This window comes from Kogia breviceps, chromosome 6 (genome assembly GCF_026419965.1).
Source record: "Kogia breviceps isolate mKogBre1 chromosome 6, mKogBre1 haplotype 1, whole genome shotgun sequence".
NCBI lineage: Eukaryota > Metazoa > Chordata > Mammalia > Artiodactyla > Physeteridae > Kogia > Kogia breviceps.
In genome coordinates this window covers 10,349,907-10,376,828 of record NC_081315.1, presented here as the reverse complement: position 1 = coordinate 10,376,828, position 26,922 = coordinate 10,349,907, and the positions used below count along the sequence as shown (strand labels likewise).

The 26,922-nt window shown below is 36.7% G+C and overlaps 1 protein-coding gene and 1 pseudogene across 13 annotated transcripts in view; one reads left to right on the top strand and one right to left on the bottom strand.

Moving 5' to 3' along the window:
- CCSER1 (coiled-coil serine rich protein 1) overlaps positions 1 to 26,922 on the bottom strand; it is a 1,267,249-nt gene that overhangs the window by 732,124 nt on the left and 508,203 nt on the right. For all 13 annotated transcript variants that reach the window (XR_010840963.1, XM_067035510.1, XM_059067337.2 and 10 more), the window contains exon 7: positions 14,998 to 15,075. Coding sequence is in view for 12 of the 13 variants with exons in the window: in XM_067035510.1 (XP_066891611.1) it covers positions 14,998 to 15,075 (78 nt within the window). In the remaining variant the exon portion in view is untranslated. The remainder of the gene's footprint in view (positions 1 to 14,997; positions 15,076 to 26,922) is intronic.
- On the top strand, positions 21,254 to 22,624 carry LOC131758827 (peptidyl-prolyl cis-trans isomerase FKBP5 pseudogene; annotated as a pseudogene).

Here is a 26,922-nt window from a genome sequence, read left to right as displayed (position 1 = left end):
TTTTCCTTTCTTTCATTCCCTTTTCTTTTCTTTTCCTCTCTTCACTTCTCTTATCTTCTCTTCTTCTGTCTCTTCTTCTCTCTCTGCCTCTATTTGTATGTTTATCCCCTTCAGTTATATAAAAGCAATGATCAGTCAGAATCATGATTAAAATAAAAGCACTGCAGACTTTCTGTGGTATAGTAGTTCAAGCTACAGCCTTTAGAATTTTAGAGACCTGAGTTGGAATTCCAGCTGAGTCATTTACCAGCACTGTGACCTCTAGTCAGGGTCTTAACTGCTCTAAGCTTCCATTTCCTTATCTGTAAAATGAGACAATAATTGTGTGTATTGCGGATTAGTACTCCAAAGAAGTAGAAAGCTTTCAGGATTTCCCATTTAGAGAAACTTGAAATGTATATAGCATTTGCCTATAGAGTAATCTTAGGAAAGGTAATATTTATAAATCCAAACAGCTGTTGGCAGGCATGCAGTTACCTCTTAGGCAATGGTCATCTCATAAATACCTGCTAAAGCAGAAGCCAGATTTTCAGACCACAAGATGAGATACTGACCAATAACAAGAGCAATTAAATACTGAATTCCCTCGCACCAAGTTAGTCTCATACAGATAATGTGTATCCAGGATTGGTCCAGCCATGTTTATAGAGTTGTAGGGAAAAAAAGTGATAAGCTACAGAAAATTTGATAGGCTCCTTGTATAGCTTGATAGGCTTTGTTATATATATCAGCTTATCAATGGCTAATGTAATAAAATGAGTATTTCAGTTTTAATATGATAAAACACTAGAAACGAAACTAGGCCTTAAGTGAGCTTTTTTCACCATTCATTCATACAACAATTCATTCTTTCATCTACTATTAGTATATTATATACTAGTTCTATGCTAGACACTGAAATAGGGAATATAAAGAATATTAAATATGTCTGTATTTATGAAAATCTGCATCTGTTGGGGAAGACTGTAAATATACTTATAATATAATTTTATAGTTTTATATTAGAAGTGAAATTAAAGTATTGTGGAGACTTTGGGGAAGAAGTTTCACAGAGGGGGTGGCATTTAATTGGACATTAAGTGAGGATGAGAAGTTTGCCAGACAGAAAACCGAAGATAAAGGAAATAGCTTTTATAATTCAGCACAGTGGCTATTCCTTACTCTGTATTAATGTAATAACCATGTAACAATTGACAGAAAAAGAAGAGTAATGTGCGTTCTAATTATTTAAATAATCAGCCCAGCGGTTAAGAACAAAGATTCCTGTGTCAGGAATAAGACCCAGATCTTACATATGTGTCATTACTAACTGTGATAGGAAGAATAATGCCTCTTTTCTTCCTCCAGTGATGTCCCTGGCAAAGGAGAATTCAGACTGAAGATGAAATTAAGGTAGCTAATCATCTGACTTTAAAATAGGGAGATCCTCCCGGGTTATCTGGTGGACCTAGTGAAATCATGAAGGTCCTTAAATATCATAGGGAGAAACAGAGTCAGAATCAGAGTGATGCATCGTAAGAAAGGCTTAATAGGCCAATGTTTTTTTTTTTTTTTTTTTTTTTTTGTGGTACACGGGCCTCTCACTGCTGTGGCCTCTCCCGTTGTGGAGCACAGGCTCCGGACGCGCAGGCTCAGCGGCCACGGCTCACGGGCCCAGCCGCTCCGCGGCACGTGGGATCCTCCCGGACCGGGGCACGAACCCGCGTCCCCTGCATCGGCAGGCGGACTCTCAACCACCGCGCCACCAGGGAAGCCCTAGGCCAATGTTTTAAAGACGGAAAGAGGCAAAGGAATGCAGGCAAACTCCTGTAGCTCAAAAAAGTAAGTAAATGGATTATCTCCCAGAGTCTCCAGAAAAACTCAGCTCTGCCAACACTTTGATTCCAGTCTAGGGAGACCTAATTCTGACCTCTGACTTTCAGAACTATATGAAACTAAACTGAGAATTGTTTAAAGGCATCGAGTTTGTGGTAAATTGTTACAGGAATAAAATGAAACTAATACACTAACTACAACTTTTTAAGATATAACAATTAGGCAAATATAAATATATGGATATTTTAGTGTTATTGATGAAAGCCTAGACTACCTATAAACTCTATTATTTTAATATAGATATAGACAATCTTCATCCTTTTTTTTTTTTTTGCGGTATGTGGGCCTCTCACTGTTGTGGCCTCTCTCGCTGCAGAGCACAGGCTCCGGACGCGCAGGCTCAGCGGCCACGGCTCACGGGCCCAGCCGCTCCGCGGCACGTGGGATCCTCCCGGACCGGGGCACGAACCCGCGTCCCCTGCATCGGCAGGCGGACTCTCAACCACTGCGCCACCAGGGAAGCGCCTTCATCCTATTTGATGAACAGATCTGCATCTGCATGTACAGATGAAGGCAATCAATAATAGTGGATAACATGAAAATCCTTCCTATTTCTTATCGTTTGTATTTTATTAGTACCACTTGATTTTCTAGGAATTGACAAATTTTGAGTGAAGTTCAGAACCCAATCTGTGGAAATCGAGCTCAAGAAGAATTAAAAATTTTCTTCATTTTGCATCTTAAAATTTGCTCAACTTGCTATGGTATGAATATGTGTGTCCCCCAACCTTTATAGGTTGAAATATTCACATGCCGAGGTGATAATATTAGGACGTAGGGCCTCTGGGAGGGGATTAAACCATGAGGTCAGAGCCCTCAGGAATGGGATGAGTGCCCTTATAAATAAGGCCTCAGACAGCTCCCTTGTTACTTTTACCAAGTGAGGGCTACAATGAAAAGACAAAAAGGAGGCATCTAGGAAGTGGGCCCTCACCAGACACTGAATCTGCCAGTGCTTCGATCTTGGACTCCTAGCCTCCTGAAATGTGAGAAATCAATACATTTCTGCTGTTTATATGCTTCCTAGTTTATGATATTTTCTTAGATTAGCCTCAACAGACTAAGACACAACTCTTGCTTACTTACTGTACCTCACTGCTTGTAGAAGGTAGTAGAAGTTCTCTATAAAGCATGTGAAGCCCTTCACAACAAACGAATTCTTCCTTGCCATGTGGGCAACACGCAACTGAATATTTATAATTTCTAGACCTTCATGGTCTAGTTTGAGACCTTGGTGCTTACTTCTCCTTTGCCTCACTACACCTCCCTTTCCTCAACTGCATTTCTAATTTATTTTATTTTATTTTATTTTTTTCTGTGGTACACGGGCCTCTCACTGTCGCGGCCTCTCCCGTTGCGGAGCACAGGCTCCGGACGCACAGGCTCAGCGGCCACGGCTCACGGGCCCAGCCGCTCCGTGGCACGTGGGATCCTCCCGGACCGGGGCACGAACCCGCGTCTCCTGCATCGGCAGGCGGACTCTCAACCGCTGCGCCACCACGGAAGCCCCCCTCAACTGCCTTTCTGAACTTTTGAAATACTTGACATTTTTTCCAGGCCGTGCTGAACTACAACCAGCATTATGATATTCTGTAGTTTATACAGTCTGAAGAAAATATTTCTGCCCCAGGACCTTTACATAAGGTCTTACACATAGCAGGAACTCAATAAATGTCTGTTGATTGTTCTGAATGTCTCACTACATTCAAGAAAATAACAGAAATAGTGAGAAATGATAATAGTAGAACTATTCTCACTAAGTGAGTAAGGCCCACAGGAAAGAACAAGAAAGAGAAGGAGAGAAACAGTTCATGTTAACAAGAGGACAGACCACTGTCAGTTTTATTCATGTAGGCATTATTACCAGAAATTATCACCCATCTCTCTTTAACATGGTGTAGCAGCTGGCATGGCTCCATTTTCCCACTTGGCTCTATTGCCAGTTTCTATTGTCTAGCAAAGACACTTAAGGGAGAAAAGTGAGCTTAATTCTTCTACCCTTAATTATGCTTTGACAATTCTGCTCAGCTTTTTAAAAACTTTCAGCTCAAATACTGCTGCCAAAGACTTTCTTGTTAAGCAGGGCCTAACTACTTTAAATGAATTTTTATTCTTTTTTATTATGGTCAAAATAAGCAACTTGGATGAACACACACATCATCAAGTCTAGTGACTAGTCTAAGATAGCACAGGTGTTTGGCATTACATAGAGAATGGAGGACAAGTCTGTTTTCTGAGTTGATTATAATGAATCACATTTCTGTTTTCCATTGAGAGTTTTAACTCAGTGTATGAATTTCCTCAAGGCTTTTCAGTACCTTTGGGGAGAGGGTGAGTCAGAAGGTGATAGGTCTGGTTCTCTTTACTAGGTCAACTTTGGTCACCAAGGAGACAGAAGGAAGGAAAAAGCATGGAGACATGGAAACAGAAGTTTGCCTGTGTGGAGTCTGTAAGGAATAAAGGTTGTTGAAACAGATTCCTATGTATATTTATATATAAGAAGGGATTTTCTTTTCCCTTGGTGAGGAAGAACATAAATTATTTCACAGATGTTATGTGGGAAAGAAGAAAAGAACTTGAATTTTTATTCTTAATAAGAAATACATGCAATAAGATTTAATATAACAGGTTTAGCCAACATTATCAGTGCTTGTCACATCTCCTGAGATAAGAGTTTCTTATCAGATTTCCTAGAGTAAAAGAGATTACCTGAGAAAAAGGGCAAGTCCCAGTACAGACAGAAGCTGACTGCTGATAATATAATGCAAAAGCTTAAAAGAAAACAGAGAATTTCCTTAGCTGAAAATCTGACATCAATAATTACTCAGAATATTCAAATTATACCTATCTTCAAAATTATTGCTATTAGGCTGCTGATTAGAGGCTAATATCCATCTGGCAATTGTTTATCTTCTAATTTCTTGTGCTATGAATAAGTCACTATCCAAGAGGAAAAAAGTTAACTATTTGCAAAAGCACACTGCACCCTTCCTGATCTCTTTTGGAATTCATTTTAAAGTAAAACACAAGAAAAGATGCTCAACATCACTAATTATTAGAGAAATGCAAATCTCACATCGGTCAGAATAGCCATCATCAAAACATCTACAAACAATAAATGCTGGAGAGGATGTGGAACCCTCTTGCACAGTTGGTGGGAATGTAAATTAGCATAGCCACTATGGAGAACAGTATAGAAATTCCTTAAAAAACTAAAAATAGAGCTACCATATGAACCAGCAATCCCACTTCTGGGCATATATCCAGAGAAAACTGTAATTCAAAAAGAGACATGCACCCCGATGCTCATTGCAGCTCTGTTTACGATAGCCAGGACATGGAAGCAACCTAAATGTACATTGACAGATGAATGGATAAAGAAGATGTGGCACATATATACAATGGAATATTACTCAGCCATAAAAAGAAACAAAACTGTGTTATTTGTAGTGAGGTGGATGGATCTAGGAGTCTGTCATACAGAGTGAAGTGAGTCAGAAAGAGAAAAACAAATACCGTAAAATATTGCTTATATGTGGAATCTAGAAACATGATACGGATGAACTTGTTTGCAAGGCAGAAATAGAGTCACAGACATAGAGAACAGATGTATGGTTACCAAGGGGGAAAGGGGAGGTGGGATGAATTGGGACATTGGGATTGACATATACACGCTATTGATACTATGTATAAAATAGATAACTAATGAGAACCTACTGTGTAGCACAGGGAACTCTACTCAATGCTCTGTGGCGACCTAAATGGGAAGGAAATCTAAAAAAGAGGGGATACGTGTATTCAATATATGTATAACTGGTTCACTTTATTGTACAGCAGAAACTCACACAACATTGTAAAGCAGCTATACTCTAAGAAAAAAATAAATTAAAAATAAAATAAGTGAATAACAACAACAAAACTAAATAAAGTGATGTTCATACACTTCCCTAAACTATTCAGAATATCTTTTACTGTAGACAAGGGTAAATAGAATTTTCTGATTATTCATAATGACTGTCCAACGTTTAATTTGTGTCACATCCATATGCCAATTTTGCCCAGCAGATTTACTACAGGTATTAGAATCTCTGACAAATTATTTATGTGTGCTTTGAAAACTGCACTGAAAACATGTTAAATCTGTGATACAAAAACCCCTCAGAACAGAATATTTGCTTATTTTACTCACTGTATTGCATCTGTCAGCATGGCCATTTAATACCCCCATATAGTATAATTAAAACAAAGGATGTCCAGTGTCTTAATAAAACACTTTAGGTCTAATATTCTTTAAACTTGTATAGTTACCAAAGTAAATACAATCATTTCTAAATTATTTGATGTATGGCAGAATTAACTGTACCTAATTCCTTGCACATTTTATTTTACCGCTGATATGATTCAGCTTCCAAAATTCATTTGTTATTTAAGTAGATGATTCCAAGATAGAACAGATGGAAGTCATTGCCAGATAAACTAAACTCATACTGAGTCCACCTCTGACAGCTTCTCATATTCATGGTCCATCTCAAATGGGCATGTTAATAATGAATTACAGCCTTGGAATTTTACCTTGATTATTAATTTCTTATTTTAAAAAAAATGTGTTACAGTATACTTCACAGTTATAGGTAAATCCTGAAGTAATGCAAGAGATTATATTTTAAAACAACAAAGAATAAGTCTATACGATCCAGAATGTATATGAAATGGTAATGTTAAGATAAAAAATAAACACTGGATAAGATCAACTGCTTAAATTATCATTAATAATGATATTATCTTAAATATAGTGTTAATCCCAAGCCAACTCCAATATCTGACGTCTTCATTAAATGTTAAAAGAAATCTTGTTAATATTGGTGTGCTGAGCAATGGCTGCCACATCCGCTATTATGTCACATCAAGGTTTTCTAGACACTAGGGACCAACAGGTACCGAGGAACAGAGCACATTGCTGGCATCAACTGTTTCCAAATAAAACTGTCCTGGCATCTGGTCGGCAGACAGAACATATATTTCAGTGACGCCAATCCACTCTTAAGCGGGTCCCCAAACCAAGGTTGAAGTCATAATGACTGTTTCTTAAAATACATTTTCTTTCAAGAAACACACAGAAAGTTGTTTTTATTTCCTGAAATTTCAAGGCTTTTATTGGCTTTAGAATTTTGCTAGCAGTAATTCAATATCCTGTCTTTTACGTACAAATTAATCCAGACCTTTTCACATTGTGTACCTGAATTCTTTCCTCCAATGTTCTGTACCTGTATTCTAAATTCAAGCTTTTCCTAGAAAATCCTCACTTTTGCCAATTATGAAATACCATCCAAATCTATGTATTTTGTAGTTTTCTGGATCTCTTTTTAACTCAATGACAAACAGTGGGTCCCTGAATTTGGTTTTCCAGGATCATCTCTAACAGATGCTGAGTAAATCTTGTCCACTAAATATGTCAAAGGGACTTTTTGACCACAGTAAGCAGAGTATGGCCCAATGCTCTGAAAGTATGCTAAAATAAAGCTTTTAGCCACGAAAGTTTTCTCTCATTGCCACATGGAGAACTCAAAAGAGTTAGGAGAAATCTAAGGCAGCAACCTATGCAAAGATGAAGAAATTCAATGAGATTTACATTTAAGGAAGAAAATGAATGTGTGACCTGTGGATGGGGTGGGAGGGTGTACGCCATTATTTTTAGCATGTATTAATGTTGACAAGTTCTATATCTTGGACACGCCTTACTGAAACCATTTGGACAGTGTGTGAGAAGGATTTGACACCAATATAAAGCTAGCAAGCGACATGAAAGTATTTGCTTATTATTTCCATTAATTTTTTTTTCTCCTTGAGGTCTGCTATGTCTGAGAGATACTGCATACCTTTTAAGAAAAATTAAAATTTGTTTTGGCTTTAATTTATGTAAAAGTAATTTTAATTTATTTAAAAATAACTTTACTTGATTTATCAGGATATACAATTATTATTTTTCTTTCCAGTGAATATTCATAATACATCAGTGATGCTGTCTGCAAAAGTTAAATAATAGATACAGTGTTTATTCAAAAGTTATCTTGACAAAACCAGAAGGAAAAATGTTAACATAAAATAATACTATATAGACATAATATAGAAAGTATTGTTTGGTAGTTGTTATTTCAATTCTCCTCTCAGTGTTTATAATCAAGACTTTAGTAAAATATTTTTATGGCCATAATTCTTTGATATTCTCAACCACAAGGTTTTAAGGACTATAAGTTAATTCAAATATGGTGACATTTAAATGAAGTTTCCAAATTTAATGGAAATTAAAATAGCATTGGAAAATATACTCAAATAAGTGCACTGATGAATATGTGTAAACATTTAAGGAAATCTCTCATTTCCTATTTCATTCTGTCAAATCCAAACTCCCTCACACATCACTGAGGATTTAATAGCACTGAAAACTGGATTAAGAAAGGAATATCACATATTTATACGGTAGATTAAAAATTGCTCCAAATCCTTGTCACTCCCCATCAAGAGATGCAATTTATTCTTCCTTTCCTTGAGTCAAGGTTGGCCTTGTGCACGGGAAAGAATTAACATAGCAGTCTTGAGTCTGTCTGTTACGGACTGAATTTTGTCCCCTCAAAATTTGCAGGTTGGAGTTTCAACTCCCAGGACCTCAGAACGTAACCGTATTTGGATACAAGGTCTTTAAAGAGATGTTAAAATGAGGCCACGGCGACGGTGGGATGGGGGGGTGAGGGCTCTAACGCACTATGACTGGTGTCCTTATGAAAAGAGGAAGAGCCCCCAGGGATGTAAATGCACAGAGAAGACTCTGTTAATCGCGCATCATGATACCTATTTATTTGCAACATCAGAAAGATAGCAAAAGAGGTAAAAATAGGAAAATATAGAGAACCTTAGAATCAGGGATAATCTTTGATATTGCTCTTTTTTGATATCCCACATACAATCTATTAACAAATCCTGATGACTCACACTCAAAATGTATCTAAAATCCCACCAGTGCTTATTAGCCTGTCAACATTTACTGTGCCATCTGTTACCTATAGGAACTTTGCCTTCCTCCTTCTACCATGTCCTTTTGCTGCCTACATCTACACGGAAATCAGAGTAACAGTTTTGAAATAAAGTCTGATTATGTCACTCTTTTTTCCCAAAACACTCCAGTGGTTTCCCATCTCATGCAATGTAAGACTCCAAGCCTTTACCACGGCCTACGAGGCCCTTCATGATCTGGTTTCTCTCTGACTTTATCTTTTATTTCCTGCACACTAATTCACTCTGCTCCAGCCACAATGTTGCTCTTGCCGATCCTAAAAAGGTCAAATGTTCCCCTGCCTCATGGCTTTTGCACTTGTCCTCAAGCCTCTTCCCACGGGGAGATGAGTGGCTTTCTCTTGTTTTTCATTTTAGTCTCTGCTAAACTATCTCCTAATCAGAGTAACCTTCTTTGACCATCCTTTTCGAAACAGCAGCATACTTTAAAGTCACTTCCTATCTTCCAAATCCTGCTTTATTTTTCATTAGAGCATTTATCATCCCTACCTGACATGTTATATATTTATTCTTTTGCTGTGTATCACTCCTCACTAGAACCCAAATACCATGAAAGCAGCAATTCAGTCTGTGTTGTTTACATTGAAGCACCAGTGTCTAGAACATTATCAAGCACACGGTAGGTATTTTATAAATTGATTCATCAACAGATGAATGAATGAATAGATGGCATAGTCAAAAACTAACCAAGAATGCAGAATATACCATTTTGGGCTCTTTCTGGGACAACCAAAAAGTGAATTCCAATAATAAAAAGAGACCATTAAATTCAGTAAATGAAAAATGACAATAAACACACAAAAAAATCTCAACCAATGCAGGATATGCAACAGATGACGTTATGAGTTCACACCACTATCTGACTCCACTCCCTCAGAGTCTCCAAATGTGTTCTTTTCCACTATGGTGTTTTTAGACCAAATAAACTGACACTACTTAGTATATTGATGTTATATAAAGAGTAAAATATCAATAGTGCTTTGTTCACAATGAGGTTTTTCCCAGAATCTAATGTGATTAAATAATGTTCCTTCAGTGGAGATTGTGTTTAGAAAGTTACCACATTAATGCACAGGGAGAAGTTTGGGGAATTAAAGAAAAATATACTGTGGTGTGTTCCTCATGAAAAGATACCATACATCCTATGGTTACACAAACTATTATGTATTCCTTTTTTCCAAGTAATGTTTTATGTATATTTACCAGTTTCCCCTTAAGACAAATTCATTATATTAACTTCTTCTCCCTCATAATTGATAAACATTTCCATTAATTATTTTTCATGAGACGAAACTGATATATGAGCTCATCTGAATACTCGAGGGTGTAAAATAAATAGCATGCCTTCTAGGAATGAATATTAAACATTATTCTTCATCAAAGTAAAGACTTTATATTTCTACTCTCACATTTAGAAATGTAGTACAAGGAATTGAGTGGGAATATTTCTGTTTCATGTTATTTCTAATATACAGGACTTTCTTGCTTTAAACTAATGGATATCTCTGTAAAAAAAGATCAGTTAAAACATATACTGTTTACTATGTGCTACTCTAAGCACTTTCTACTTAATAACTTGTTTAAACTTATAAGAATACAATGAAGAAGCAGTTGTTATTGTTCCCATTTTACAGATGGAGAAATTGAGACACAAAGTAACTGGCTCACAGTTGTAAAAATAGAAAGTGGCAGAATTGGGATTTGATTCTAGGAAGTCTCTTAATGAGGCTACACTGCCTCTAATGTTCCCAGCTCTCTTTTCTGCTTTCTTAAAAAAAATATTGTTCTTAAAATAGAAATAAGTGGTCATTATAGAAACTATAGGAAAAAAATTAAGTATAGTCCATCTAAATAGTTGATTGTTGATAACTGTATATTTTCTTGTGTTTTTTTTTTTCTACCCAATATTTATTTTATATAATTGAGAGCAAGCTATGTGTGTTACTACATGTTACTAAGTCCTGAGTTTAGGCTCTGTGGTCAAGTGGATCATAACATCCCTGCACTGGCTAGCAGGATAAAATTTTTGAGACCTTCACGTATTTCTCTATTTCTTCCTCTGTGTCCCTTGCTTAAATAAGGGGGCTGAAGAAAAGGAGTCAGAGAACCTTGGCATTCCATAGGAGAGGAGACCCAGGAAAGAGCCCAGCACCACTCTGTGTCAGCTTCTGGGGAAGATGGCTGGACTTCAGGGAGGGTGGCTCCACTGTGCACTCTAAGCACTGGATACCCAAGCACCTGACACATGCCGGGACCCCACTAACATAGAGAAGCAGCCATGAAGGCAATGGGTGATTTTTATTTTCAGACTTTGACTGAAGATTGGTGAATGGAGGATACTCTTGGTACACTTTTGAAACCATGCCTAAAGAGAAGGCAAATTGAATTTGTTTCTTCCCTGTTGGCTTTATCACAGGATAAGGATAAAGAATAAGGCAGGATAATACTTGTGTCTAACTTATGTAATCAAAAAAGATGCTTTCTGGAGGAAAAGGGATTAAGATCTAGCCATCAGGCTTCATTGAAGAGCAAATAAATTTTAAAATATGTAATGAATGTGGTTGGCAAAAAGAACATGGCCCATAATCAAGTGTACTATTAATGGAGGGCTCAGGAACAAATGCCAGCCTTAGCTTTAAGAATGTTAGTTCCAGGAATGGTCTACTCCCTTTTTCCTTACATCAAAGTCTCACTTAGATCACTTAACGTTTACTATTATGATTCTGTTATGGCTGTTTGATAAAATATTGTTTCCACCCATGTGAAATTAGTTATCCCTTGGCCTTTCCATAATAATGTAGTGGCATATGTGTCAGACCACATATGTACATATTTTACGGAATGCTGAGAACTCTATTAAAAAAATTGAAGTTATGCATTTGCCCTTTGTTTCCAGATATATGTCCATAACAATAGTCTGCACAATTATAAAAACCTGGACTCCTAGAACCTTCTCAGCACCAAGAGTCTGACTGGGAAATCTGTGAGTTTACCTGTGGCATAGGTGGAGGACTGTGAATTATACATCTTCTTATATGAAGGGGTTCACTCAAATGCTTTCGCTGCCAGGTGTGAATAGGGAATGGTGACTGTGGTGAACTGGTATCCATGTACCCTGTCCCGATGGAGAAACCCTACTTATCTCTGATCAATCAGTTCTATCTGAAAGAAGGGCCGTTTCCCAGATCTTACAATTTATTAAGAGAAGACTGGATGGATTTTTCTGAGAACTGTCTTCATTTTTGAAAGACTAAACCAAACAAAACACTATGGCAATGGGTTTTAAATGGTAAGGGCAAGAAATTTAGCACAAGGTGAACTGTTCTGTAAGGGAATAGAGTCGTGAGTAAGTATACAGGGCTGGGCTATTTTCAAGAGCAGATCTGGTTTTGCTTAAAAATTAAATTGAAGTATGTACTCCAGTACTAGTAGTGCCAAAAAAATACAGTCTTATTAAGGAAAAGAAGCATCTGGCCCCAAACAAAATTTAATTGTCATCTTTGATTCTTGTATCTCCAAAGCTTAACATACCTCTCTTGACTCCTTGGGTAGGTCTCCAGGATACTACCAGTTTTCTACTGCCTTAAATTTAATAGATCCCACTGTGGTACATTCCTATTGATAGCCAATTTCTCATCTAACATTCAAGTCAACAATATAGGTAGAGATATTAGTGGGAAGGTAATTATTAGGGATTTAAAAAATATATTACATCCCATTTATCATTATGTCAAATGGTACGGTTAAAATAAACTTAATCTGAATGTCATTCTGAAGATAATATTTAAAGGAAAGCATTTACTTGGATAAACACTTGAGCCAAAACAGGATATCTTCCTCCAACTGTTATATGAGTGCTTCCAAAATAGACCAAGAAAAGGGATGGAATACTTTCTTTTATTAACCTAATTATTTCCCGAAGAAAAGGTATAATTAAGTCTCTCAACCAGCCACCAAAGCTTATCTTTCAAAAGCCTTCCTTGTCTAATATTAGGGCAGATGGTTATGGAGTTGGGTGCTGAAATCACTGTCTTAGAAAATACAACTAAAGTATCAGAGGTGATTAATCTTATTTTATTCTTGGGGAGTAAAAAATAATAATAATCAATTGTTTTTCTAGTTAACCATCTTGGTCATATATCAAAAATTTAAATAAAGTTTCTGACATAAATGAATTACAATTGCAAGATTTTTCAGGGTATCATTATCAGAAAACTTCAATGTCTTCCATGGTTTTTTGTTTTCAACAAATTTTTTTGCAATTAAAATGTACTATCCTGCTAAGGTACATCTCAAAATAGTTTCTGTATATTTTGTGTTTATATAAGGATAAATAAGAATTCTATTAATCATTTATATGACAACAATTTATAAACTAAAAATAAAAGAAGCAAATGCAGGAGTTGTACAATTTGAAACTTTAATTTTAGATACTTTTAAATACTAGTGGATGTTTCTATATCTGATAAAATTGTTTTGAAAAGATATAAATAATATTCCTATCACAGAAGAAGTAAATTAAGAAGTACTATAACTATATTGGTTAGCAAAAGCCAATATTATATATTATAAGCACTTGGAAGTTTTAACTGCATATTTACACATTAACACGGGAAAAATATTTATCTCTTAGAACCAGGCAGAGAAACTAACTAAAATAATTATATTTATATTAGCTTTATGTCATCAGATTTCAGAATATATCTGATGTTTCCTTTTACCTCTGTTAAAAAATACATTAATTTTCAAGGAGGGTAGTCATTATCAATATATTAAAAAGGAAAATGGTTTCTAGTGATGCTGTGAGAATTCAATTAAAAACTTTTTAAAAATATGATTTTTCTTTAAATTTTGTCCCATCTACCATAAGATGGAATATTAAGGAATACTAAACTTTGAAACATTAGTATTATTTTCTCCTTTTGTTATAGAACAATAAAATATTTCTCAATAAATGATATAATCAGAATTCTATTTAGTATTTAACAATTCTCTGACATAAAATGAGCCTTTAACAGTTATTATTGTTTATCATTAAGCCACAAAGCTCCTATAATTAGAAAACTAAAGACCCACAATGGAATTTATAACCTTCTATTATTTTCATTTTAACAATAGAGCAAATATTGAGTATACGGAAATCCATGTCAGTCACTGTACTAGATGTAAGCAATATGAAATTGAATAAGATTTTGTCTTCGTATGAAAAACAATGACAAAGTTATGATAAAATACAAATCATCATAACCCCCCAAAATATGTTTTCCTGTCTTTAAACTAAACTGAAACCACTGCACATTAAGTGTATCATCCCAACTTTCCAAGTTTTTTATTTTTCTTTCCCATGATCTTAAGGAGTCCCTTTATTTACAATAATCCTAAAGAAATCCAAAAATCTCTGGTACACATATAAAATAGCTGATTTACAAGCTTTGGCTTAAAGAGAAACATCTAATCTTAAACAGCAAAACAAGAAGATGACTTCATATTTGTAATGTATACAGACTCCCAAACTGAAGAATTCTGCTAATCATACTTAAAGTATTTACTTAAATATTTAAAAAATGCAGTGTTTGGAGGAATGATTCCATATGTTAATTTTTTATTTTTACCATTAGTTTGTAAAGAATACACAATTAACTATAGAGTCATCAATGAAAATTCAACCAGCTAATGAAAGTTTACTCAATGAGTGCTGAATAATTCATTCCAAACTTATTGCTTAAATTAATATAAATAAAAGATTTGAAACCTATAATTCATGTGACATCAAACTATTACAATGAAATTACTGTCTCTTACATGCAAGGCAAACAATGTGCTATAGAAAGTATCCATTTCTATTCAAACTCTACCTTTATTTAGCAAGTAGAATGACAACAGACAAAACAACAACAAAATTTTAACAACTGAAACAAGATCCTTATGAACTAAAGCAGTTAACCTCACCATCACGCCTGAACTACCTATTTTACTATAGTAAAATAAATATTTTTTAAAGATCCTAAAAGTATTGTAAACAATTATTTAAAATGTTTTCAATTTATTTTTTACCTTGAAAGGCGATGGCTCTTCAGTAAGAGGACTAACAGGAAGTGAAGTGGTGCTACTTGCTGGGCTCATATCTGTACTCTACAAGAAAAACAAAACTGGATTAAAGAGATGCTTTTTTGTAGTCACTTTTTATTATTCCTAATTTAGAATCTAACTCTTCTTGTTAAAATAAAAAAGAAATATAAAGTGAAAATGGATGTAGAAAAATTCAAATTATTATTGTATAATGAATCATTCCTTATTTAGAAATAATTAAGAAATTAATCAAATTATCACTTCTCAATTTGCATTTCAAGTGTATTTTATTAAATATAATAACCATCTTTTATGTTAGGGTGGTATCTAGTATTATATTTGCTTAACATATTTTTACAATTTTTTGATAATTAAACTATATCTATAATGGTTCACTATGGTGCTATTTCAATGCCTTTCAGGCTGATTTTCAAATATGTGTTACTCATATTTTCCTTTTGTGGAGATTTGAGTCCATTGTACCCAGTTTTCAATTCAACATGAAAAGCATATCTGCCATTAATTTACAATTGCAAAATGAAGAAATATTAAATTTGAAAAATTCCCATATTCATAGATCTTGACAAACTTTCTTATTATATTCAGCTAAATAAAAATTTAAGGACAAAAGATTTACACAAATATAAGAGAATTATCAGAATGTTGCTAATGCTGTGCTTCTAGTCCTTTAAAAATGTAATCAATTAAAACTTAAGTGGGAGGTTAGCCTATATAAAGAGATGCATGTTAGAAGCTTGTCATTATTTTTTTCTAAAAGCAAGAAAAAGATATTGATAATAGGCAGCAACAGATGTTATTTTACTATGCTCTCAACTCGTTCTCTCAGAGGAATTCTTCCATTTAAGTAGATAAGCAAACAAAACATTGAAAAAAAATGCACACCTACATTTTTTCAGTTCCATTTCCAAATGTACATGGACACAAATACAGAAAACCTTTCAGTAAAGATTAAAGCAAAAACATGAATTAACCTTGATTGAGATAAGGGAACAGTAGACAAGTTTGGCTGACAAATTCTAACAAAAGAATACATTCAAAGAATACATGCTGCAGTCGCTACAAATTCTTAGTGTCTCTTTCTACTCAGATTATTTTCAATTCACTTGATTCAGGTGTACAATAACCTGGACACATTTTAAATATCCATTAAAGTAGGATTACTTCTGACTGTCTATTCCAGAAACAATGGATATGAACTATAAACATAGGACCCAAGATACTCAGTATAGCATTTTATACAACATGTACCTTCTTTAGAAATTGACATAAGCTTGAACATTGAGTTAAAATGTCTAAAGGAGGAAATTAGATAAAAACTGAACAATAATCTACTAAAGGAAACAGGAAAATACAGGCACTGGATAACTGAGGTGAGTTACTTACTGACTAATTTCTAAATATATTCAGAGCTTCTTGGCCATTTATTAGATCGAAATCAGGAAATATTCTGAACTTCTGCCTTTCACTATCTGATTACATGATGTAATGGGGAAACAAAGAGGTTTTCTTCGGAATCAGTTTACTGCAGGATTTTAACATAAGAAATGAGTATAACATTTTTGGAGAAATAGAAAAACAAGACTCTTGAGCTGTTCCTCTTTCATCATTAGCTTTTTCATGAGAAATTAAACAAGTGATAGAGCACAGTTCATATGTAGTTGAATTATCTGATATGTTCCTGAAGTACTGATATTCTGCATAGCATATTAAAGTATTATGTCCTTAAAAATCATATTCAGGAGAGAGAGAGATGACATTCAGTTACAAAAATTTGAAAGCCTGGATCAGATGAAGGTTTTTTTAACTTCCATAAGAAGATGAGCTCAAAATAAAGCTTCATGGTTAACTTCTTTAAGGGTTAAGATCTCCCACAACTTCCCAGAAATAAATGTGTCATTCTAAGCACTATGGAAAGCAGAGTCTAAAATTTGCATCATGTAACCCTGATTATTTGAATATCATTCTTAGAGAAAACTTTGTTCTCACTTTAACTTTCAAATCTATCTTACAGGGTGACATTTTAATTCTATTGCTCTTAGGAAATCTTGAGAAAAGTGTTTTTAAAAAGCAAATCAATCTTATATGACAACATCTGATAAACTGCATTTAATTATCAAGTTGAGAAATACATAGCAAAAAAATAGGATAAAAAATCTTCAGTTTCAGCTTGTTTTTACCCCATTTGTGTTTCAGTGATCTGTAATTTAGGTGTCATTCCAATTTATTCACCCTTTAGATAAAATACTATAGTAAATCCTTCAGATATGTCCTATCCATACTTCGTATTTGAAATCATTTACTCTTTCATTCAATGACAGCAATACCAATGCAAGTGTATATCTAAATACAAATTAACAAAGTACTCTCAAGTTGCACTTGAAGTTTTTAAAAGCTAACAGTGTGTGTTCTTTCATAATTTTCTTCATAAATTATTTTTTTAGAATTATGGCTTCATTTGCTTTTAATGTTTTAACGACTTTGGAAATGGTCCATTCACAATAACGTGAAAGCAAATCCCATGGGAATATGGAAAAGCTATTCTGCAAAAGAAGCAAATCATCCCAACAGAAGGAATCTCCTTAATGCTCATAAGACACATTTGGGTTTTCTGACCCTTTGGAGACTGCACTAGACATTCTTGACAGGTTATAAAAAAAAAAAGATCCTAATTCTTATTGTCTGAGTGTCCTAAAACTTGGTTTTCTTGTTCTAAGTCCAATAAATGTTTGCTTCATTCCAACATTATGTGATTAAATAAATATGAACCTAGCATTGTTCCTTCATGTAAAATGTTATTTTATACAAATCAGTAGACTTTCCCCCTTTCTATTTCTATCCCAAGTATGCTAAGTTCTCTTTTATTTTCTTCCAAATTGAGCTTAACATTAAGTAAGATCTTTAAGTTCAATAGTACAATCTAGCCAAGTATTTCCTTTGAGCATATCAGAGATATTCTCGTGAACATCACCCTCCTCTCATGCATACTACTCTTCAGAATTCTTTCTACTCATTAGTTTTGAAGATACTACTCACTTTGTTGTTGTTGTTTTTAGAATATAATTTCCCTAAATTTGCAAACTCTTCCCTCATCGCCAACCTCTTTTTCTGTAAATCAACTTTATTTCTTCAAATCAACATACCTATACTAAAATGCAACTTCTCAAAATATATAGCCAGATGAGATCTGACAAATGTACTCACATGTATAACTACCACCGAAATCAAAATATAGAACATTCTCATTACCTCAAATGTTCCCTCATGTTCCTTTGCATGCAAGCACCTCCCACCCACCCAATCCATGGTCCCAGGCAACACTGATAAGCTATATGCTATAGGTTAGTTTTTCCTTCCCTAGAATTTCATATGAATGGGAATATATTAATAGGAATTTCTTTAGGCCCAGCTCCTTTCACTCAGCAAAATTATTCTGAAATTCACCATATCATATTGTTGCATGTTTCAGGAGTCCATCCTTTTAAATGTGTAGTATTTAGCAGAGGCCACAATTCATTTGTCCAATCACCTGCTGCTAGAATTTGCATTGTTTCCAGTTTGGGGGTATTGGGAATACAGCTATTCTGAGTGCTTTTGTATATATCTTTATGTGGATGTATGTTTTCGTTTCTCTTGGATAAATATCTACTGGTGAAATTACTTGTTTCCTACGGTAAATTTATATCTGGTATTATGTTAGCTTTATAAGAAACTGACAAATGTTTTCCAAAATGCAATAGTTTGTACTTTCATTTGCATTGTATCTCATAAACACTGGTATTTAGTTTAGTTTAGTTTTGTTTTTTGCTGTACGCGGGCCTCTCAGTGTCGTGGCCTCTCCCTTTGCGGAGCACAGGCTCCAGACGCACAGGCTCAGTGGCCATGGCTCACGGGCCCAGCCGCTCCGTGGCACGTGGGATCTTCCCGGACCGGGGCACAAACCCGTGTCTCCTGCATCGGCAGGCGGACTCTCAACCACTGTGCCACCAGGGAAGCCCTAGTTTTTTGTTTTTTGTTTTTTTTTAAATTTTAGCCATTCCATAGGTCTGTAGTGGTAGCTCACTGCGGTTTTAACTTTCATTTCCAAGGATGAAAAATGATGCCAAGCATCTTTTCATGTGCCTACTGACCATTAGTAAGTATATCTTGTTTTGTGAAATGTCGGTTCAAATATTTTGCCTATTTTTCTCTTTCACTGGCTTGTTTGAATACAAATCCTTTGTCACATATATTTATTATAAATATTTTCACCCAGTTTGGGCTTGCCTCTTCATTTTCTTAACAGTGTCTACAAAAGAACCAACACTTTCCATCTTATTTGCCATTTTGTTTGTTTGTTTTTTATGGCTTATACTCTTCTGGTGTTTTTCCTAAGAAATCCTGTCCTACTTCAAGTTCACAAAGATTTTCATGTATGTTTTCTTCTAGCATCCTTTCAGTTCAACGTATGATGGCCCAAAACACAACAGAGTTAGGATTCTATTCTTTGAAAATATTTTTGCAATTACTTGGTGTTTAATGAAACTTAATATTAACTTAATATTTGTACTGTACACATTCTAGTACACAGATTTTCACAGAGATTAGTTTGTATTTTATCAAGTAACCTCAGACACTTGAGCCAGTCTCACACCTTAGATGGGAATCTAACAGTTACTAGTGCCTTAACCGTACTTTAATTACAACACACCTAAACACTGAAATATATTATCTGCTTGTGTGTGTGCTGTGGAAGGGGAGAAAGTCTTTGCTAAAGTATTGACAAGTTAAAACTAACATAGAAGACTCTCTTCAGAGTGGGTGATTATGGAACTTCCTGGACAGATGGACAGCAGGAGAGATATAAGCTTTAAGTGCGAAGGAGAAGAGTAATGCCAAGAAGAGCAGTGTATCTATCATCTCCTGCTGTTGACTCATCTTTGACTCTGAGGAAAAAGAGGGCACAAGTGGAAATAAAACGAGATTTTTAAAATAAAATTCTAAAAAACAAGATAGGAATATTCCCCTCTTTCTTAAATTTCTCAATGGAATAGAAATTATTTAAGCACATAGAGAGGTTTTGCCAACACCATGCCTCTTTGGCATACTAAGAGCTGCCACACAATGTCGGTGAAGAATAAGTACTAACAAATGTAAATGAAAATGACACCAGACTAGAGGAAAACAATGGCAGGAAGCTGAATCGACCTTTTCTCGGCTCCCGGGAGATGGCTCATAAAAAAATGTAAGAATAATTAGGGGCAACTTGTCAAGAGGCTGGAAATGGCAGATAAATGACCGCAGTGAAATCCTCAGTCTCAAGTATCCCGGTACCAACTCTGACTACCAACCTAGTACTTTATCAACACTGATGTCAGAATTACTACAAGTTATTGCTGAGAAAAAACAAACAAAGTTGAGCTTGTTTAAAAAAAATTCAGGAAAGTGAACAGTAAGTACCAGTGAATCACAATAGGTGGTCTTTTCCCAATAAATAACGTGTATGGAAGGAAATATTTTTGTTACATTCTTAACAATTTTCCCAGGTTAAATTTTAGGCCACAATTTGGGAAAATGGCATAGTATCTATTATTATAAATAATGCTTAAAATGTTTGGTTAGAAAGTGTAATCACACTCAAAACTGTCACTGCTCAACTGTCCATGGCCAAAGTATACATTTGAGAGCTCTGGCACTCAATATACTGTCACCAAAGAAACAGGGAAATTAAAGAATAAGAGACACAAAATACTTACTAAATGAGAAAAGAATGTTGAAAGTTGAATGTTACATCTTCTCTTAGCTTCTACTATTACATCTATTATTGATAAATGCAAATATGAACTCATTGTAATAGCTTTGAGAAACATACTATTCTGTTCTTTCTTTTTACCTAGAAAAACAAAGAACTCTCATTTGATCTATCACTTGATACTGTCGATGCCTTGTGTATAAAATTTACAATCAGCCATTTGTATAATAACATAAAAATTAAAATGAAAATTCAGCTCTCGGGTGGTGGCGTCCGGTGCGTGGGGGGCCTGCTGGGCGGGCTGAGGGGCCAGCGGCTCACGGGTTACGCGGAGAGGGACAGAGCAGACAACAACCGCGGCGACAGAACAGCTGAAAGCCCAGTACGAGGAACTTCCCGATTCACCAACTGTTGGTGTATATATCTGTTCACATTTACCCAGCTGAATACTTAAGATCCGTGCATTTTATGGTTGTTTACTTATAAAAGACGATGACTACTGATGAAGCTGCCAAGAACAATGGAGAAAGCCCTGCAGCAGCTGTTGCTGAACAGGGAGAGGCTATTGCCTCCAAAAAAGATAGAGGAGGATTAAAGATTGTCCAAAGAGTGGGGAATAGTGAGGAAACCCCGATGACTGGAGACAAAGTTTATGTCCATTACAAAGGAAAATTGTCAAATGGAAAGAAGTTTGACTCCAGTCATGATCGAAACGAACCGTTTGTCTTTAGTCTTGGCAAAGGCCAAGTTATCAAGGCATGGGACATTGGGGTGGCTACCATGAAGAAAGGAGAGATCTGTCATTTACTGTGCAAACCAGAATATGCATATGGCTCGGCTGGCAGTCTCCCCCAAATTCCCTCGAATGCAACTCTCTTTTTTGAGATTCAGCTTCTTGATTTCAAAGGAGAGGATTTATTTGAAGATGGAGGTATTATCCGAAGAATCAAACGGAAAGGAGAAGGGTATTCAAACCCAAACGAAGGAGTGACAGTAGAAATCCACCTGGAAGGCCGTTGTGGTGGGAGGATGTTTGATTGCAGAGACGTGGGGTTCGTAGTTGGCGCAAGAGAAGACCACGACATTCCAATCGGAACTGACAAAGCCCTGGAGAAAATGCAGCGTGAGGAACAATGTATTTTGTATCTTGGACCACGATATGGTTTTGGAGAGGCGGGGAGGCCTAAATTTGGCATTGAACCTCATGTTGAGCTTATATATGAAGTTACATTTAAGAGCTTCGGAAAGGCCAAAGAATCCTGGGAGATGGATATACCAAAGAAAAATTGGAGCAGGCAGCCATTGTCAAAGAGAAGGGAACTGTGTGCTTCAAGGCAGGCAAGTACACGCAGGCGGGGATCCAGTACGGGAAGATGGTGTCCCGGTTAGAGATGGAATATGGCTTGTCAGAAAAGGAATCGAAAGCTTCTGAATCATTTCTGCTCACTGCTTTCCTGAACCTGGCCATGTGCTACCTGAAGCTTAGAGAATACACCAAAGCTGTGAATGCTGCGCCAAGGCCCTTGGCCTGGACAGTCCCAATGAGAAGGGCTTGTACAAGAGGGGTGAAGCCCAGCTGCTCATGAATGAGTTTGAGTCAGCCAAGGGAGACTTTGAGAAAGTGCTGGAAGTAAACCCCCAGAATAAGGCCGCGAGACTGCAGGTCTCCACGTGCCAGAGAAAGGCTAAGGAGCTCAATCGGCGGGACCGCAGGATATAGGCCAACATGTTCAAGACGTTTGCAGAGCAGGATGCAAAGAGGCCAGTAAAGCAATGGGCAAGAAGACTTTAGGAGGGGTTTCCAATGAAAAAGAGACAGCAAGTCAGTCGATGGAAGAGGAGAAAGCTGAAGGCCATCTATGACACCATGCCAGGGAGGGAAGAGTCCTAAGGAACTTGGCCCCTCCTCCACGGGCTTTCACCCAACCCAGGACTAAACAGTGTTTAATGTAAAATTTGTTATCGTCTATGTGACTCTGGAAGCAAATGGCAAAACCAGTAGCTCCCCAAAAAACCACCACCCTGCTGCTGCTCAGCGCTCTCAGCAAGGGGGTGGCATGGGACCACTCCAGGTAGAACAAAGCAGCGACTGTTGGTGTGGAGAGGTTGCGCCAGCAGCTCAAGTCCAGCTCCTTTCAGTTTAGGTCAACTTGCAATACCCAGTTCAGGGTCTCCTGAGATCATCCTAACAACTGGGTGCTGGCTGTTGGGTTTTCCATTTGACTGAACTTCAATAGCACTGCAGAGACCTAGAAACAAATGCTTAATGAGTTTCTTCTTTCCTACAGCTGGGCAGGGGAGAGCTGGGGGAGGTTTTGTTTTTCAGATGACCGAAGTGCTGTGAATGCATGCTGTTGCATTTTTTTTTTTTTTTTTTTTTTTGCGGTACGCGGGCCTCTCACCGCCGTGGCCTCTCCCGTTGCGGAGCACAGGCTCCGGACGCGCAGGCGCAGCGGCCACGGCTCACGGGCCCAGCCGCTCCGCGGCACGTGGGATCCTCCCGGACCGGGGCACGAACCCGTGTCCCCTGCCTCGGCAGGCGGACTCTCAACCACTGCGCCACCAGGGAAGCCCCATGCTGTTGCATTTTAACCAACAGAACCCAGAGGAGAGGGGCCGGGTCCCCCCGCTCAGATCCCCAGCAGAACCACCGACCTGGAAGCCAGAATCTCAGAGGCCTCTCGCGTGCTGACTCGGCCGCCTCCCTGACCCCCTCCTTCGTACAGCAGCCTCCTTGTGAGAGCAGGCTTCTGCCCCGCCTGCCCGTGCCCCCAGAGGCGGAACCCTTGTCGTTCCTGAAACACTCTTCAACGCTAATGAGCAGAGGGTTTCTGGATTAGCTGTCCCTGCTTTGGATGAAGTTCTGAGGTGCTGAAATGGGAACAGAACTGTCAGAATTGTGCTTTTTCTTCCCTCCTCTAGCCTTTTAGGAGAGAATGTTGAATGCAGCCCTGCCTGCTCGCATTGCTACCATTCAGTTTATTTCCATTCTAACCCCTGCTATCAAGAATTTCAGGCTTGTTCTTATCATATCTGGAGTGAGTGAGTTTATTTACGTATCTGTCTAGGATCCATGCAGCCCTTGTGTTGTCTTTTTAAAATTGCTGTCTCATAAACACATGTATGCTGAAAAAGAAAAGAATTAAAATTCAGTTCTAAAATATTTTTCATTAATTCATAAATTAGGGAGTTACTTTTTGCCCATGAAAATGAGAGAATTTTACAAGTATTAAAACTATTTTTCTTATGTAAGCCATATTGTATTTTCCCTCTGATTCTGGGGAAAAATGTGTTAATTTTATTAAATAAACTATTCTATATATATATATATATATATATATATATATTTTTTTTTTTTTTTTTTTTTTTTTTTTTTTTTTTTTTTTGCGGTACGCGGACCTCTCACTGTTGTGGCCTCTCCCTTTGCGGAGCACAGGTTCCAGACGCGCGGGCTCAGTGGCCATGGCTCACGGGCCCAGTGGCCATGGCTCACGGGCCCAGTCGCTCCGCGGCTCGTGGGATCTTCCCGGACCGGGGCACGAACCCGCGTGCCCTGCATCGGCAGGCGGATTCTCAACCACTGCGCCACCAGGGAAGCCCTAAACTATTCTATATTAATGCCCAGTGCCTGGGTCTTGATTTCTTCTGATAAAGGAACCAGGGCTCCTTGGAGGAAATAGGTGATTCCTGGGATGAGGCAAGGAATGAATAGCTTTTGCCAGAAAGTAAGAAAGTGCTCAAAAGTGCTCAAAAAATAAAAGGAAGGGGTGTGCCAAAGAGACAAAAGAGCCAACGTTAGACAGCTCCCAATTGCCAAAGCTGAAACAATCTGAGCAAGAAAATAAATAACATAGTAGTGGAGTATAATCAAAGCATAAAACAAAAATCATGAATTCATACATAAATAAATAAGTGACTGAATAAATGAAGAATTGGGGAGAACAGACTAATCTCTCATACAGAGATATTCCAAATAATTTATGTAGATACTCTCCCTCTTCAAGAGATGGAACTTAACGTCACACCCTCAGCCGCAGGCTGTGCTTAGTGGCTTCCTTCCAAAAAGAGTAGAGTATGAAAAGGGGGAAAGGTAACTTTACAGTGGAGAAACACGGCAAACACTACCTCAACCAAGTGATCGAGCTTAACATCCTATAGAGAGCCTATAGATAGCATGATACAACGTGATGAGAGGAGTACTTTACCTCTGTGATCTTCCTCCCCAAAACCAATGACATCAGTCTAATCATGAGAAAAACACTGGACAAACTCAAATTGAGAGACATGTGCAGAAATCTGACCAAAGTAAAGGTCATCAAGGACAAGAAAAGACTGAGAACTGTTACAGATTATGCTGCTACGGAGGCACGATGACTAAATGTAATGTGGCATCTTGGATAAAATCCTCAAATAGCAAAAAGTCCCATTAAGGAAAACTGGTGACATCTGAATAAATCACTGAGTTTAGTTAATAGTAATGTATAAATATTGGTTCTAAGTTGTGAGGGAGGATGGTGACAATACAGGAAACTGGATGAAGGGTAGGTATATGAGAGTTCTCTGTACCATCTCTGCAGCTTTTCTTTTTTTTTTTTAACATCTTTATTGGAGTATAAATGCTTTACAGTTAGTTTCTGCTATGTAACAAAGAGAATCAGCTATACATATACATATATCCCCATATCTTCTCCCTCTTGCTTCTCCCTCCCACCCTCCCTATCCCACCCCTCTGAAACTATTTTTAAATAAAAAGTTTATTTAAAAATATTCTTCATTAGCAATCCAACCAGGCTTTTCAAGATTATAATACATAACTGTCATTATACTCATATTCTAAGCTTTCATCAGGGCTGTTCCAACTTTCATAAAAATAAATTGCAACAGACCGTTTTATTGAGATGCATAACTCCTCCACCAAATAATCTTTAATCTTCTATGAAGATCTCATCGAAAAGCTGATGTTAAATTGTTTTGCAAGAATGCCATCATTCTACAGTGCAAATTCATTAACTATACCTCCCCTAAAAGCATAATTAATGGATCTGTCCTATGGAATCAAAATTTATTTATAGGGGTTTCTTGAAGTGAAACATGATCAATTTGGCTCAAATCTATTAAGTACATAAACATATTTGACTGAAAGTGAAATATTTTAATTTTTAAGCTATTAGGGTAAAAAGTATGATATAAAGTAATTCTTTAGGTCTTATAACATTAAATGGTCACCTAAATGTGTTAACTCTAATTTGAGCACATATTCTTGTAGTTCTAAAATTAAGTAAAAAATGTATACCACATGTTATAGTATTTTGCTGTTTTAATAATCAGTGGTGTTATTACTGATAAAGTACATAGGATAATTTAGATTTCTGTAGTTTTAATGGGCCACTTTTCTTGAAAATATTTTCCTTTTATTAGACATGCCAATTTTCTATGAAAATTCATTTATTTATTCAGCCATTCAATAAAAGGTAGTCCTTGGTTATATGTCCATGCTTATTTTGAGGTTACTGGGTCAGCACTACAACCATTCTTATTGGATACAAAGAGCAAAAAATCCAAATTATTTAAGTGAAGGTCAAATCTGAGAACTGTGTTGGAAATTTGAAAAAGAGATACTTTCATTCAGCCAGTGCTGCTAAGGTCAAGAATGCATTTCTATTTAAACTGACAGAGGCCACCAAGTAGATGGAACATCCCTAGAAACAAGTCAAATGCAGAGCCAATACAAGAAATGGAGAGAAAGAAACTGAGTCCTAAGGACGTATTTGACATATTGATAACTCAGCTCTACATGAACAAATGATTTTCAAAAAACAGTATGCCTAAGATTTAAGCATCCTTTCTGATATAGGAATAAGCTCTCTGGTTGGGAAGTTGCAAGTTGTAGAATCTAAAATTTGAATTGGCTGACAGAAGTAAACAGCCAGGATATTATTCTAACTCAGACTGAGAATTTAGCAATATTTATGTGGTAGTAAAATAATTTATTAAATTACTTTCTAAACTTTGGGAGACTCACATATTTTTTGAATTTGGCGCTTCATGTGCATGCCACAACTAAGAGTTTGCATGCCACAACTAAGGAGCCTGCAAGCCACAACTAAGGAGCCCGTGAGCTGCAACTAAAGGAGCCCGCCGGCCACAACTATGGAGCCCAT